The sequence below is a fragment of the Danio aesculapii genome, chromosome 15 (genome assembly GCF_903798145.1).
Source record: "Danio aesculapii chromosome 15, fDanAes4.1, whole genome shotgun sequence".
NCBI classification, from domain to species: domain Eukaryota; kingdom Metazoa; phylum Chordata; class Actinopteri; order Cypriniformes; family Danionidae; genus Danio; species Danio aesculapii.
This window is the reverse complement of record NC_079449.1, coordinates 26,188,739-26,206,406: the sequence shown is the minus strand read 5'-3', so window position 1 is coordinate 26,206,406 and position 17,668 is coordinate 26,188,739. Positions and strand designations below refer to the sequence as shown.

At 36.1% G+C, this 17,668-nt stretch overlaps 1 protein-coding gene across 1 annotated transcript in view; it reads left to right on the top strand.

The window, feature by feature from the left end:
• The first annotated feature begins 903 nt into the window (after window positions 1-903).
• Window positions 904-17,668, top strand: part of oafa (OAF homolog a (Drosophila)) — a 32,402-nt gene continuing 15,637 nt past the window's right edge. The window contains exon 1 of the mRNA XM_056473928.1: window positions 904-1,587. Coding sequence (XP_056329903.1) covers window positions 1,354-1,587 — 234 coding nt within the window. The 5' untranslated portion in view covers window positions 904-1,353. The remainder of the gene's footprint in view (window positions 1,588-17,668) is intronic.

Sequence of the window (17,668 nt, the reverse complement as noted above, 5' to 3'; positions counted from 1 at the left end):
CATAAGGCAAACCCCTCAACATTAAAAAGGCTCAAATGCTAAAGAACAAAGATGGAGTTTCAATTGCTTTTTAAAAACAGATAGAGTTGGAGCATGTCTGATGTGGAGCGGAAGCCCGTTCCAGAGTTTTGGTGCGATAACAGCAAAAGCCCGATCCCCACTTCGCTTACACCGGGACCTTGGTACAGAAAAAATAAACTGATCAGCAGACCTTAGTGTCCTACCAGGATTATATACATGTAGGAGGTCTGATAAGTAAGGTGGTGCCAGATCATTTAAGGATTTTAAAAAAATCAATCCGTGACCTAACAGAACTGGGGATATGTGCTCATGGCTGGCTCATACTTGCGAGTCCCTGTCAGAAGTCTCGCAGCTGCATTTTGTACTAATTGCAATCTATTTAGGGCATAAAAAATATACTGTATATAATACACACATAATACGTCAAAAGTTATAATAAGCTAGCTAATCGCAATTAATCTTTGCCCCACACTAATAAATATTCAATATATTGTTTTCTTTAAAAAATTACTTGGCTATGTTTTGTGTAGATCATTATAATTTTATTTTGTTTATGGGGGAAGGAACAATTATTTGTTTCTAATTTAGTATCCTGTTCAATAAGCATATATATATATATATATATATATATATATATATATATATATATATATATATATATATATATATATATATATATATATATATAATCTATACTACATCAATCACCAAATGTATAAACTTTGCAGCTACTGCTAGTAAAGTATATGTGGAGCTGTCTACATGAGTACTGTCGGTCAGGGTCTACACTACATTCATTATTTGAGAGGGTGCTACGCCTTTAAGAGTTTCCGAGCGCTGCCTGCAAAACTTTGGGAGGCCGTTGGACTGCTGGCTGCTGCACTTTGGATAATGAAGGAAGTGACGAATCCGCATTACTAGGAGAGAGAGAGAGAGAAAACTCAAGAGCAGAAAAACAGAAACTAAGACAGAAGTCAGCGTGAAGAGCTGAATGAAGGCGCTCGTCAGTAGAGGCATGAACACGAGTCAGCGTGAGCTCCCGAATCAAAGTTCCCTCAATGAGAGGCGCGAGACGAGTGAAAACAGCAGATTACTCCGTGCGTGACGCTCCGTACTCCACTTTCCCCAATGTTTATTTACCAGACGTGAAGAGGCTCTAGACCGGCTTTAAAAGACTTTATGAATTCGTTGGTGTATCCAGCTTCCACAAAATATGGGTGAAGTTGTGAAAGTGGAGCCGCTGTGATGTTTTGAGGGTCGTGGAATGAGTCGACTGTTATTCCCGTGGATTGTGCTTTTGAGCTCGCGCTTTGGGTTTTAGGATCATCTGGAATGTTTGCGAGGTGGATTTGGCCGGGTTCAGTTCGGTTATCTCTTGTGGTTTTTCTGCTCACGGTGTTGTCGGTAGCTCGCGGGTCTGCGTCTGAGCTGAAGGTGAGGGTCCGCTTGGCCGATGGACAGATCACGGATGAACTTTTGGAGGCGGACAGCGAGAAGGACTCCATCACTGTGGAGTTTAAACAGGGGGACGGGACTCTGATCACTTTTGTGGCCGATTTCAAGCAGGTAAGTTGAAAACTTACCGGGAGAAAAGTCTGTGGTTGTTGTTGTCACATGATGTGTGGAAATGTGTTGGAATTCGGTTTATTGCATGACTTTTCAGGAGTGTTTTCCCCCATTCATTGAGGGTCATTTGTTTGTGGATAAGCCTGAATATGAATTCCTTTCTTACAGTAGCATTTCTTCATGAAACTTTCTACAGATGAAAAATTACTCTTACCTTCTGATTAACAAGCCTTCATTCACTTTCAGATGGAATAACAGATAAGAAAATATGCATAAAGAAACATTCATATAGAATACATGTAGGCTATATCTTAAAATACTATTTAAATTGTGAAGATGTGAAATTGCAAGTTGCGGCTTTTGGAGTTTCACTATATTTCACTATATTATAAAATACAGTTTATATATATATATATATATATATATATATATATATATATATATATATATATATATATATATATATATATATATACATTTTTTAAAGTTTATCAACCACAGGGCGTTTAAGAGCTTTACTCAAAGTTCATGGTGTTTTATTTAGCTTTTCTAAATTTACTTGGTGCATTCCAAACTTAATGCTTGGCTTTACATTTTATTTATTTAGTCTTCTGGCACTAAAAGCAAATTGCAGTTAATTTGAGGCATCTCTAAAAACCCCTAAAATGACGAATCATTTTAGTGACATATGTAACTTTGTTAACAACATTTCCAGTAAATAGGTATTCATTTAGATTTATATTTGTTTATTTAATTGGCTGACACCAGACTCCAAACCATACTACATTGCAACTAAGATATCTTCTCAAAACAACAGATTTGGATGATTTTTGCGTACATTTGTAGCTTTTTGTACCGTTACATCTATTCAGCTAGATCAGCGAAGGGCAAAAATACATTGAAATGTATTTTAAAGTAAAATACCAAATACCTCAATTTTACGTGTATCAAAATAATCAAAATATAGCAGCCACAAATGTATCAAAATAAAATATTATATTTTGTATTTTAAAAATACTACTAAATACTTTAACAAGGGAGCATGAAGTTTCTTAGCAAAACTTCAGTAGACATGTTCAATCAATCTCTTCACCATTAAACTGATTTAGGTAAGTAAATAATGTTTGACAGCAGCAACGTTTCTCTGAGTAAATTTAAGTCAGCTTGTGCGCACCTTGAGACAAAAACACATGAGTAGGTATTTAGAAACCTTTGTTTCTCTTTGAGCAAGAAGGTCGCTGGTTTGTGTCCAGGCTGGGTCAGGTGGCATATTTTTAGTATAAATTTTGTACAAATTTCATAAAAAAAGTCCTGTCTTGAAAATGATCTCTTTAATGACTGGAAAAAACAAGTAATGCAGACAATGAGTTGGAACATAGTACTATATCTCTTTTTTGTGTTTCCATCCCCATAGCAACACCAGTACACCATCTTTAGGTGTTTTTGTTGTTGCATAATTTCCATTTATACTCAATTTATTGACGTACTACTTCAATATTAATACATTTTCTGTACTGATCTCAAGCCTAGGCACTAATTGATAAAGCACCAATCAGAGGCTGCATTTTTATTATGTCATCATGTAGACTTCTTGCAAAGTATTTTACAGTATTTTAAATTACTAAAATACAAGACACTAAAGTATTTTTCTACAAAATATGAAGCCAATTTCATCAACCATATTAATACTATTTTGTATTTGAAATACTTGTATCATAAATACTGCCCATCCCTCAGCTAGATTTAGACTACTTGCACAGTAATGCAAAACAGATCACAGTGCAACCAAGCCTCCTACTCAAAACCCTGCCTCTTGAATCACTTTGCCATCATCTCTAGGTCTAATACTTCTCTGTCATCAACCAGATCTGCTAGATAAAACCTAAACTACTAACAATTAAACGTGCAATTTGAGAAGTGCCTAATTTTCCTTCCTCGTGCCATTAAAATCAGCGTCCCGGTGATAAATCATCCACATAAGTGCTGAACTTCTGACCTGAGGTCAGATTCTTTCACTGGTGATCATACCATAAGGATTAGCAGTGGCACTGTCATTGCCCTCATCCGCCTCAGTTCAGTCACGTCAGCAGCCCTTCTGCCCTCTCTAGCCCCCTGATCCTGCACAGACGTGGTCAGCGTGGGGGTTTGGATCAAGCTTGAACTTTTCCTCTCCTCGTTTTATCAGTTTAACTGGCAGGCCTGTCTCCATTCTTCTCACATGTGTTTCTCATCTTGAGTTTCCCCTGTATCTCAGGGATTCATGGAAAGTTGAATTAACGACGACTTCCAGCTGCCTTCCTGGATTTACTACACGCTACACTGCAAAGACTTTAAGGGGGACGGAGGAAGACAAATATTCCCGCATTAGAAATATTACTCAATGAAGTCTGATTCTGGCATTTGCCTAATCAGGCACAACGCATACCCTCTGGATTTGATTTCCAAGCTGTAGTATTTGTCTTTTATTATCCTTTTACATAGGCATTGATTCAAGTTTGAAAGCACAAGTCAAGCTATCTTAGGTCGGAATCAATGCTGATTTCTTAATATCAGAACATCTGAGTTTCTGCAGTCATGGAATTTACATAGATAAAATGCCAACCGTGGCATATTTTAGACCGGATCTGGCAAAAGTTATTATTTATTATTATTATTATTATTATCTTATTTAAAGGAATCGTTCACCCAAAAATGGAAATTGTCATCATTTACTCAATTTTCACCCTTTGAGCTTCATTCTTCTGTTCACAAAAGAAAAAAATTTGAAGAAAGCAGGAATCCTGTAACCCTTGACTTTCATGGTATTAGTTTTTCCTATTTTCCTAGCTTTCCTATATCTTTTTTGTTCATCAAATAAAGAAACTCATAACAGGTTTATATCCATTAAGGTTGAAATTTGGGTGAACTATCACTTTAAAAAAGTTTTTAGAAGTCACATTTTACATAAAAAAAACCATTTACTTCCACAAGTTACATAAGAGCATGTTGTTTTGTTGCTGTTCAGTTACAATTTCAATGGAAATCAGATGAGATGGGAATATCATGCATATCTTGTGGAAAGAATGTCAGTGGTGGTTTTATTTATTTTATTTTACGTATTTTTAAACAGCATTTTCATATTATAAAGAAACAGGAATATCTGAATAACAGACGTACCGTTTTTCCAGTCTGTATGGAAAATGTGTGGGCTATATGAGATTCCTTTACAATTTGGCGACCTTCAACAATTTCCGGTGCTGCAGGAATTATAGAAACAAATCAAAATCCTGCATTGACTGTTTGGTGGAGGAGAGATGTGAATATGATTATTTCAATCTCCAACTCAAGCTCTTCTCTTAAACGGTCCTGTTGTCTTTGTAGTTGTATTGTATTTCTCAGCGTTCTGGATCTGCCCATCGGCAGCGTATGCAGCAGTGAAGATGAATTCATCTCAACTCGTATCCTCTGCCAACTGAGGAGCAGTGCGGTCTGCTTTTATGCTCATCTCCCTATTGGGATATCTGTGACCTGCTTGGACACATGCCAGCCCTCCTCTTTACTTTGAAATGTTATCAGCCTGTAACTTTTGAGCTATAGCTTTATTGTGTTAGATTGCACTTTAAGCTAATCATTTATTGTTTCTTAAGACAAAAGGTGTTGTGTTGGCTCTGGTATACGAGTTGAGTGGCATCTTGAAGTTGTTTCACTTTTGAATGTGTCGTTTGTCACTTGTGGGAACTTGTCTGTCTTTTATGTCCTGGATTTTTAGCATGCTACATGTTTGGATGCCATCCAGGTGTATGAACCTGCCCAATTAAACGTGGCCTGTCCAACCTGTTTCAAAATGTCCCGCTGAGTCTGAGTCACGATGGAAGGTGGATGTGACTTTAACCACACGCTGCACAGACTTGAACAGCCTTTCTCAGGAAGCATTATGGCACAATGGATTTTTTAAAACATTCATGTTGTCAATATGAATGACAGACCACACCCGGTGTGTAGGCTTTATGGTAAAGAAACTAAGAAATCACCTGACTGGTGAATTATAAATATCCAATTGCAGTGGCTTTAAAATTGGTGTGAACGCCAAAAAATGTTTACACCTTGCTTTAAGATTCACTTTTGTCAATTTGATCAAGTTGACAACCTTAAATACAGTTATAAACATGGTCTCAAGTTGAAGCCATGGAAAAATCTTTTGTTCGGGTTGCTTCTGTATTGTACACAGTCATATAGTCAATTAGTTCAGACAGCCACAAAAGACTACTCTCAAAGACCCTTTAAAGCAAGCCATTTCACTCAGCGGCCATCTTTGAAATGCCTCTTGGGCAGTATGCTTGGGCATTTTGTCTAAATGGGGAAACATCAAATTTTCCAAAACTGTTTTCCAAGCTTCCGATTACTTTACGCATTTGAAATCACCGATAAAATTAAACAAGTATTGTCTCATACGTTTTGTTTCTAAAATCAAACAAAATCAGCATTTCTTTCAGGTTGCCCAAGCTAATGCACATGCGCATTTGAAAAAAATTAGACCACGACACCACCCTCATTTGTGGCCGTGTTACACATTATCATCCTCTGAATAATGACCGTCAGATTGCGCTGGTCTTCAGAAGTAATTCACAACTTGGATTGAGTTGCTGTTAAGTGATGTGCGTTTGACTGAAAGAACTGTACCTCATGTTCGTTTCATACAGATTACCAAACCATAAAGCTGTGTTGGCCAATTAGAAAGGACATGCACAAAACAACACACATACTGACATCATGAGGCAAAAACCCTGTTTTTTGATACCAGAGTTTTTAGAAAGTTTTGATTTTAGTGACCGGATACTGCATTTTTGTGTGAATGAATGGCCAAATTTTGTAGAAAAAATGTGGTTTTGGAAATACCCGTTTGTGGACTTCTGTTTATTGACTGAACAAGGGATCGAAATATGATGTGTTGTGAGAACACATCAAAACAAGGTATTCATATTTTGCTGTGTTGCATACAATAACACAGGCTATGATCAAAATCGTAACGTTGGTTTGTTCATTCAACAAAACGTGTGGGTCACACAGACACCATCACCCTGAATGCTCATCTGAATGTGATGTATAGTGTGATGAAATCTAGGTCTTGGATGGGTCTTTGTGAAATCCAAACAAAAGAGGTCATGGCTGACCACTTGTGATCGGATCACTGAAAACAAATGTCAATACATGATAGAAACAGGGCTTGTGATAACTGGTTTCATATAAAGCCAAGGTCGGTTCATGTTCCAGTGTGTCAGCAACAAGCAGGACATTTCTGGCAGCCCTTTGGCTAAAAGCTGATGTCTTTATTTAAGCCTGAAAAAGGCAGATGTTGACCCTTTGGATACTGCTGAGAAGGAAGAGGCCTCCTTTACTCACAAAGAAGAGGCAGACATTATTATGCAAAGCTTTGAACTGTTCAAGTCTGTTGATTTGAGCACATTTGTGCAGTGATGGTGATAAAACAATTTAAAGAGAACAGCTCAGGCTGTTTCTTCATGTGTGTGAAGCAACTTTGTTGCAATTTTGTAAACTCTTGATTGCAAAAAGCACAGATTGCATCCAAAAAAAAGCTGCATGAATGGAATGATTCATAGATTTTCCAAAGCAAACTGCATATCATCAGTTTGATTACTGAAGATTGCTTGTATTGTACCTTAGCAGCATACGATATATGAACCAACATGGTAATATTTTCCTCAGTCTCTGGTTTGAGATGAGACCGCTACACAGGTTTAGAAGAACTTTTACCATAAATGTTGCTTAAATGATCTTTTAATAAATATATATCAATTTTATATATGAAAATTTACTTTTGTAAAGACAATTAACTTTCCTATCAGTGACCTATTTATTTTATTCAAGCAATAAAGGGGTAGTTCACCCAAAAAGGAAAATATACTCACCCTCAAGTGATTTATTTTTCAAAATAAAGACTTAAAAATCTCGTAAAGTCTTAAAAAACTTATTAAAAATAATTGATGACATAATTTTCAGATTTGGGTGAACTATCACTTTAATGCAGGCAGTACATTAGGGCTGCACAATATATGTGATCATTCACAATAGACACATCGCGACTATACGGAATGTTGAGTCCGGGTTATAATTGATCATTTCTGAGTTTTTTTTAGGCTTGTGACAGTGTGAGGGTTTTAAAAGCATTCAGGCCTAATAAATTTAGCATTTGTAACTTAAAAAAATTTATACCGATTCATTTTATTAAATTGTTTTAAAACAAAGACTGCAATATTATTTTACAGAATCATCCCAATCAATCTACAATGATAAATTCTTTCCAAATAGTTATTCAACAAATCTAGTGAAATTGTATTCCTATTGCAATATATATCGCAGAATAAAAGAAATTGCAATGTTAGATTTTTAATAAAGGATTTGTTTTAATGATGTCCATTCTAACTGTATGTAGTATTGGATATCAATAAATTAGCAAAAAGTATTTAATATTTAACTTATGCAAGTATTGAATTTTTTTTTTAAATGTATTATGTATGTGTTAGGAATTACATAATATCACTAAATCAAGAGAACCCAAGTAAATCAGTCATTTTTGAATCATTATGATTTCTGTCAATATTGCACACCCCTAAATCGGATTATGTTCCATGAGTAACTTCATAATCTATATGTATATTAATTGAATAAATAAATTGCCTAGTAATTTTTATTTGCATTAGGCACTTGGTGTGTGTTAATTTTAACCCTGAAGATAAATCAAGAGTGTTTTACTTCTCGTAATTCATCCACTGTATAGCCGGAATTAGTTTGCATAGTTCAACATGCTTTTTATCACTGTACATTAGCTGTTACGTTAAAGCCCCTCCTAAAGCGACATGTCTTAACAGCCACAAGAGAACAAATAACCTCTGATCTTTTTGATTCATTGCTTTATGAATCGAGCCTTGGGTTACACCAGCTCTTGCTGAGTCTAACATCCTTTTGAAAGACATTGTATAACCTAGGGTAACATTTCTGTTTTCTTGATGAGGCATATCTTCATGGAAATGAGATCTACTTCCCCCTTTTAGTTAACAGGAACAGCATGAGTCCTCCATGGTGTGTAAGGGTCTTGGCTTTTCTTCTCCCACGCTCTGACGTCTCCCTCCGGGGTTTTGTGCAATACCTTTGGCTTGGTATGTGGTGTTGAAATATTGGCATGACTGTTTTCAAGTGGCATCATCTTTAAGATCTTGATTTATTATTTAAAACACAGCCTTTGTACCAAATCAAGATGTTTTGTTAGTTGTGGAAGGAGGTAACAAGTCATAGGACGTAACGCTGTGATCTTGACTAGTGCAGATGAGTGTATATCAGTGAGTGTGAAGCACAATCAGACAGCTGTAACAGGGTAAAGGAGCTCAAGTTAGCCACATGCCAAATAGGAGTCAAAGGTCACACGGAGACAAGCTGGTGGAAGCAATGGTTTTCCATTACTGTTACAGCCAATTGCCTCTATTTTTGCCATGCTGGTTGGTTTTTGGTGTCATTTTCAGAGGAAATCTACTTTACGATGTTACCAAAATAGATTTGCTTAGTTCCCTCTTCGTCAACTTTCATTTAGCACATTATTGTCACGTAAAAATGCCATGTCTTATCTTTTATATACTTCACTATTTGTTATTTTGTGATATCTTGTGAAATGAATACAATTTCACCAGATAAGTGGTAAGAATTCATTATTTTAGAAAACGAGCCAATTCCAAGCATAGATAAATACATTACAACAAAGATGCAAATAAAATACACCAGCCCAGGCTCATTGGAAAAATGTGCTTCAGCCTACAAATTTGAGAAACTTAAAATATGTTGCTCTGGGTATATTTTGTTGTAAGTTTTAGATGACATGTCCAATAGAGTGTGCTGTCTATATTTTTGCGCACCTGAAACGTGTTAGTTAAGGTATGTTTTGTTTTCGATATACATCCTTCTTGTCCATGTGAAGGCGGGGCTTGTCGTAAAGACAAAGACTACAGAATACACAAGACATGTCACTCATATATTTTTGAATGGGGAAAAGTGTTACGGTCAATATGGCGAATCGATCACTATAGACTGACGTTTTTCCGGGGGAGATTTTTCTGTCATTTCTGGAGAAGATTCACCATCAAGACCAAGTTGTGGATTACTTCAGAAGAGCAGTGCGATCAGACAGTCATTATCCAGAGAATGATAATGTGTAGAACGGACATAAATGAGGTTGGTGTCGTGATCTAGTTTCTTTCGAGTGCACATGCGCATTGGCTCGGGCAACCTGAAAAAATGCAGATTTTGTTTGATGTGCAAGTTTAGAAACTAATCTCATGAGACAGTTCTTGTTTAATTGTATTGGTGATTCCAAATATGTAATGTAATCATAAGCTTTGCAAACAGTTTTGGAGAATTCGATGTTTCCTCATTCAGACAGAATGCCCAAGCATATTGCCCAAGAGGCATTTCAAATATGGGCGCCGAGTGAAATGACTTGCCTTAAAGGGACTTTGGTACAGATCACCTAGATTAGCAAACCAGTGACCTAATCTAAACCAATAGTGTTTTCAGAAGCAAATGTAAGAGGAAAGTGCACTGCGACCACATATTTTAACTTGGATTTTACATTAAATTAGATTTCTTTCAGGAAACTGTGCTTCAGCAGATTCAAACCTGAGTTGTATTACAAGTACACCATACAAGGTGAGCTACCGAGCAAACTGACCCCAACAAAAAAGTTAGGTAAAATGCATTCATTTACAATTTACAAATCAGAGACAAGGTTAATTTGTTTTGAGTTATTTGTTTGGTGTTGTCCAAACAACTGCATGAAAATAATCCATTGTTTGTTGACAATATGCCCTTGTAAATATCATTAGTGTGAAAAGGACCAAAAGTGGTTGGGGTTTTACTGCCCCGTAGCATTCATTTAACCTAGAAACTGCAGTCCAGTGCATGTTGAATTACATTTTTGAGGCTGAAGTGTGTATTTACAGTGAGCCAGTGTTGAAATAAAAACTGCTTTATGATTTTCTGGAGAGTCTAACAGTTTAAAGGTACAGAAATTGAGTCATTAAATGTAAAATAACACTTTAAAGTCTTTGTATAAATGATTAAATACAACTAACCTACAAAATTGCTTGTTGCTTAATGATTTAAACTGAAATACTTAAGTTACAGGCCTTTAAGACATGCAAATGATAAAAGTTTGCACTTTTATAGATGCTTGGACTCAACAAATGGCATGCATTCTGAAATGTGGTGCCCGGTCAACAATAATCCACTTGACATTGAACATCCTGCAATGTGACTACTGAAGATGCGCACATTTCAGTGTCAATGCTGAAACAATATATTGTGCAGCCTTATTTTTGTTAGGTGTGCAAGACCTCAAATTCCTCTTGTATTTAACCACCAGAACTTGGGCATTTCTCCCACGCTCTGTCTTTTGTCCGAGGTTGCTGTTCATCAGAGCGAAAGGTTAAACGCTGGCATGCACCTGTGCCTTTTCACCAGCCTTCTTAGAAAACCAATTAAACATCTCTGCCATCACAGAAGGAGTCATAATCCCGTTAAAGTGAAATTCTAGACAATAGCAGTTCCGTAATTTCTTCATGAAGAGAAACCACACTTGCCATAAACATTTGCGTAGCTAATTCTTCTGGATCACGCCATGTTATTTGTTTGCATTAATCTTAAATCTTTCCACCAGTTGTCTTTAACTGCTTGGGGGTGTTTGGTTGTATGTAATAACCGTTGAATCTTTGAAGCCTTGCCAGTCTGGAATTTTGTTTCACAAGGGAAATTTCAAAGCATGCATACCTGCATTGTGACTCAGCCTTGATTTTTTTTTTTATTAGTTTAGTGACATGGCTTTAAGGGATTGTTCACCCAAAAAAGAGAATGCCATGTCATTCAAACCTGTGTGACTTTCTTCTGCAGAACATGAAAGAGGATATTTAGGCAACAGTTTGTTTTCTTTGGTGGATTGTAAAGGTTTTGCATCCATACACGTATCGTTTCAAATGGAAACCGGAAAACTGGATTAAAACGTGTGATGCATATGCCACACCTACATGTGGTAGGGTAAACAAACATAGAGCCACAGGATACACAAAATCATCAAGAATGTAGTAAGCATGCGGATGAAGTCTTTTTCAGAGCTCTGGGTATAGACATAAATAGGACACTGGTGGATCTAAAAATATCTGAAATCTCTTAATTGATCTATGCTGGTTGCCTAATTGATACAGCGTTACCAGGCATTGGCGAAGATTTGAGATTTTTCCGCTCTGCAGCCCATTATCCCTAAAGTTTGTTTCAGGGAACTGAAAATGGTGCTGTCGTGTAGACTAATGTTCGAATTTCGTTTACACAACAAAGTAGCCAAAAACAAATACGTTATATATATATATATATTTTTTTTTTTTTAAGTCTGTGTAACAACATTTTCAAAACAATCTGCATTTACTCATTCTTGAAATGACCAAAATGTTGTATTATGTATGCCAGGCCAGTATTTGGCACTGTCACTTCATTAGTAAAAAGTACCTGTAGGCAAATGACTGCGTGCTGTCAGTGGCTTGGTGCTGATTTAGAATTTGCCATGTGTACCAGATGCGTCTCCACTGTGTAGTAAATCTACACTGAAGAAGCATTGGAAAACACTCGAGTAACAACAAAACTACCACATTTCTGCCACTGTTGAGTATTTGCTTGTGCTTGCTTTAATCTACACTAGGGCTGCACAATATATCGTTTCAGCATCGATATCGCAATGTGATCATTCGCAATAGTCACATTGCAGAATATGTTAAGTTTGTATTATAATGGATCATTAACATGTGTTTTTGAGGCCTGTGACTGTATGAAGTTTTTAAAAGCATTCAAAAATTGCACTGTTTGTAACTTTAATAACATTTTTATTATTTTTATTAAAATAATAAAAAAATAATAATATTACATTTTTATTATTTAATTACTGTACCGGAATACTGTTAGACTCAGAAAACCCCATTTATTTCTATTGTATTTTTCTGTATTGTGTTTATAATCGTTTATTAGATTTTATGCAGATGCACTCCCCTACAGAATCATGCCAGCTAATCTAAAGTCATCAATTCTTTCCAATTAGATATTCATCTGAAGAAATTGCATTCAGAATGCAATATATATTATAATTGTGTTATAACATGCTGCCACAGTCAGAGCATGTTATAACATGTCAACCCACAATTTCTTGGGCATTTCAGAGGCATTTGTTTTTCATAAGCCTGTTATTTTATTTATTAATTTTTTTTGTCCAAAACATCTTTGTTCATTTACTTTCTGCATATAATGTTATAAATAAAGAAAGCTGCACAACTAAATGAGTGCGAATAGCCTGAACGATGACAGCCTGGATGGCCAGAAATGTATTTCACGCAGATCAGTCCTTAAGCAGACATACAATTGTGCATACTTATGTGGTGTAAAAAGTACACTGGGGAGCTTAAGCATTACCTTCAAATGTCTGCGCTATTAAACCAGATGTGTTGTTATGCAAGTAGAAGCTATAAACGTGTCAACAGTAGAATGCGGGCTGTTGTATTAACTAAACCGTTGCTCCTCCGTGACGATGAAAGAAAACTGTTGGAATGGAGTGTTAATGCTGATACTCACTTAAGCACATAATGAATTGTGTTCTGACAAATTCTCATATATATGTGCAAAGTCTTGCGTACACATACATATGCATGTTTTGGGCCTTTGGGTAAGTGTTGCGGAATTTTGAAAAGCATCTCTGTTCCTTCATCTAATCAAATTCCTCCATAAATCTGTCTGCAGTTAACCCACATTAATGCGAATGTTAATAATGCATGCAATGTTAATACCCACTTGTTTTGCGCAATGTTTTCTTTTTCCTCTTGTGTAATTCGTATCTTTGTACTTTTATCCAGTACAGAGTTTTTAATAACGTGCATTATATTGCAAACAGGCATCTTATGCAATTCTTCTGAAGACCTCTTGGGTCGACGTTATTCATGCCAGTTGTTACAACAGAAAGCAGCAAACATAAAACAAACGTCTTTAAAGTGGCACAACAAAGAGCAATAATTGACATTTGTTTTTAAAATCCTTCATCAACGTCATTGCGTAGTTGTGTGGCGGAATTAGCAAAAGTACATTCTATCACATCTGTCATAGCTGCTTGTCTGTTGGGATGAGCGGGGATGGTGTTTTATGTTTAAAAGACACAAACAAACATTGGAAGGCTACTTTTTGCAACTAAACAACTGTCGTTTAGTTGCAAGTTTCAGAAGTTTAGCACAAAATAAAGCAATAAGGCACAAGAAGTTTTATTTTAATGAGACTATTAACCCAATCATGTCAATCTAAACTGGTTTAATTTGATTGTTCAGAACAAAAGAGGAAGATGTTTTCAGCGGTAAGTCTATATAATAAAAGTCAGTGGGATCCAATTGGAGATGCACAGTTTATTGTTAAAAGATTGCAATCTCATACAAGCCCCAGCTAGGCCGGTTGGCATTTCTGTGTGGAGTTTGCTTGTTCTCTCCGTGTTCATGTGGGTTTCCTCCAGTTGCTTCGATTTTCCCCCCATAGTCTAAAGACATGCACAATAAGTGAACTAGGGTAAACAAAATTGGCCATAGTGTATGAGTGCATGTGTGAATGCGAGGGTGTGTGGGTGTTTCCCAGTACTAGGTTGCAGCTGGAAGGGCATCCACTGTCTAAAACATATTCTGGTATAGCTGGCAGTTCATTCTGCTATTGCAACCCCTGATTAATAAGGGGCTAACCTGAAGGAAAATAAGTGAATGAATGATTGCAATCTAGTTGCACCGTCAAAAGAATGAAGTCATTTGTTCATGTAAAAAGTCTTCATAAGTGAGTCATTGAGTCATCCATTCAAAGGATTTGTTTAAATGCAGATTTTATTATTATCTTTTAGTTCGTTTGAGAGATTTTAGAAATTCCGATTCAACCAGTAATAAAACAAGGGGTGCCTTTGTGTGAATCATCTGTTCAGGAGTTTTGTTTTAAAATCACTGATTTTGTTGGTATTGAAAAAAGACTCATTGAGTCATTAAATCATCTATTTGCAAGGTTTGTTCATCCATTAATGAAATAAGTGAAGTCTTTATGAACGAGTCATTAAATCTTCTAGAGCTTTGAAATCGAATCTTAGATTTTCAAAATACATTGCTATTCACTCTTTAATTAATTCTAATTTCATAAAACTAGCCTAGAGCTCTGTCTGCTCTTAAAAAATATATGCTCAAAATCATTTCATTGGCCAGTGGAGAAATTAAAATGATCGTGCCCAACTGAGCCTTGTTTCTCTCAAAGTTTTTTTTCTTCACTTCCGCCATTAGTGAAATTTTTTTTCCCTCTCCGCTGTCGCCACTGGCTTGCATGGTTCGGGATCTATAGAGGTGCGCATCGTTGGATTTGCTCTTCAATATTTGGACTCTCAGTAGTGATTATTAAACCACACTGAACTGAGCTAAACTGAACTGAACTTAAACACTACAAACTGAACTACACTGTTCCTATTTACTATGACCTTTTATGTGAAGCTGCTTTGACACAATCTACATTGTATAAGCGCTATACAAATAAAGGTAAATTTGAATTGAATTGAATAAAGGCCAATACATTTTTTAAAATCTCATAAAAAATATTCAGAATCCGTTTCCCGAATGATTTTATTTGCCACGAATCTAGAATGTTTCATTCAAAAGACTAGATTCGTTTAAAATCCCTGATGAAGCAATTGAATTTGAGAGTCGTAGAATCAATTGTTCAAGAGATCCATTCAAAAATGTTGATCCTGTAATGAAACAAGTGTTCTGTCTTAGTCATTGGGTCATTCTTTCAAAAGATTAAGAAAAAACTCTGATTCATCCAGTTATTAAATGAGTCGCTGAAGCATTCATGAACACCTTAAATATGATATGATGTTGAATACGAGTTCAACAATTATTTAATTTTCCCCCTTTTTTAAATTGTGGGAGAGCCAAAAAATATCATGATCGTCTAATGTAGAGCTGAACAATATATCGATTGAATATCGATATCGCAACGTGTGTATCCACAATAGTCACATCGCAGGATCAGATGATTTATTAAAGAGTAAAACATAAAGATATTATTAAATATTGTTATTTTTAAATTATTTATAGAATGACCATGTTATTTTAGATTTGATTGTTCGATTTCTGTACTTTAATACTGTTAGACTCCTCAGAAAAACATAAAGCACTGTTTTATTTATTTTTGCTTGTAAAAACTTGATCATCCCAGTCGATTCAAATTAATGAAATCTTTCCAAATAGAGCTATTCAAATCATCTGCTGAAATTATATTCATATCGTAATATATATCGTGGCAGAACAAATTATCGTAATGTCAGATTTTTACAATATCGTGCAGCCCTAGTCAAATGTATTCAGAATCGGGCAGCTTTAGGACCATTGTTGTTTTAGACTCAAACAAACAGGTAAACATAACATCTCTTGTGCAGCTGACCTTTCATCCGTAACTTTATTGGTGGTGATAATACATCAACATTGCATATCTGACATGCATTTTATGGCATAAGCAACATTTGGGAACTCGCTTGGAAAGCAGTGCCAGACTTTAGTGACGGTGCCACTGTCAGACGCCAGTTTAGTCCAAACAAACATGCCGTGATCCTGCAGCAGGAAGCAGCACCAGAAGCTAATGTTTGCTTTGACTCTAGAGATGGCATATATTTCGTCAAGACTGTCAAAATAAACTTTCCTGAACCCAGATTTATGTTTCGTCTCTAATCTGGTCATTTGGGAGGATCTGCTTTTGGTAGAGAATGAATGAATGAAACAAATATATATATATATTTTTTTTAATTAACTTTGCTATTAATACATTTTAAAATGTCATTTCTGTAATGACAATGCTGAATTTTAGCATCATTATTCTTGACTCTTCAGTACACAATCCTTCAGAAATCTAAAGAGTATAATGATTTGCTTGATTTATGATTTATTTTTATTATAAATGCTGAAAATGGTTGTTCTGCTAAATGTTTTTGTAGAAATCTTTTTCAGGATTATGCAATGAATAAAAAGTTAAAAAGAACTGGACTTGTTTGAGGTTTGCAGTCAGTTTTGATTATTTTTTTATGCATCCTCGTGGAATGGAAATATTAATTTGTTTCAAAAATAAAAAGATCCTGACCCTAAATGTTTATGTCTAATCACAGATGTTCACTTCTGGTTAGGAATTAAATATCCTCATGAGATGAAAAAAAATATGAAGCACTGAAATATACAAGGCAACGCGGTGGTACAGTGGGTCCTCACAGCAAGAAGGTCACTGGTTCGAGCCTCGGCTGGATCAGTTGGCATTTCTGTGTGGAGTTTGCATGTTCTCCCCAGGATTCCTCCGGGTGCTCTGGTTCCCCCACAAGTCCAAAAACATGTGGTACAGGTGAATTGGGTATGCTAAAATTGACCGTAGTGTATGAGTGTGTATGGATGTTTCCCAGTGATGGGTTGCGGCTGGAAGGGCATCCCCTATGTAAAACATATGCTAGATAAGTTGGCGGTTCATTCCGCTGTGGCAACCCTAGATTAATAAAGGGACTAAGCCAAAAAGAAAAAAAAATGAAATATACAAGGAATAAATTTAGTAATAATAATAATCAAATAAATTTGGCTCTTCCATGCTTTAAATTGTGATGGATAGTGGCTTTTATTTTGAAGCTTCCAAAATCGCATAAATCGGTCGTCAAAATAACCCATACACCACTATTTCTTATAAAATAGATTAATGTTGTTTTTAAAATGATAAACTCCAATCACTGACAGTGAACGGATGCATGTTAAGGTTGATTTATTCTTCTGGGTCAAGCACGCGCGTATGCTCTGGCACAGCCTTCGTGTGGTCTGGCACATAGCCCTTGCCGTGGCTGATGCTGATGCGCACCTCTAAAAAAATAGAACTACACATCGCAACCACATATCGCAAGCTCTGTGATTGGTCGGCTTGGTATCACTAAAGAGTGTGGGTGGGACCGAGTGCCATGCGAACCTGATTGAGCGAGTGT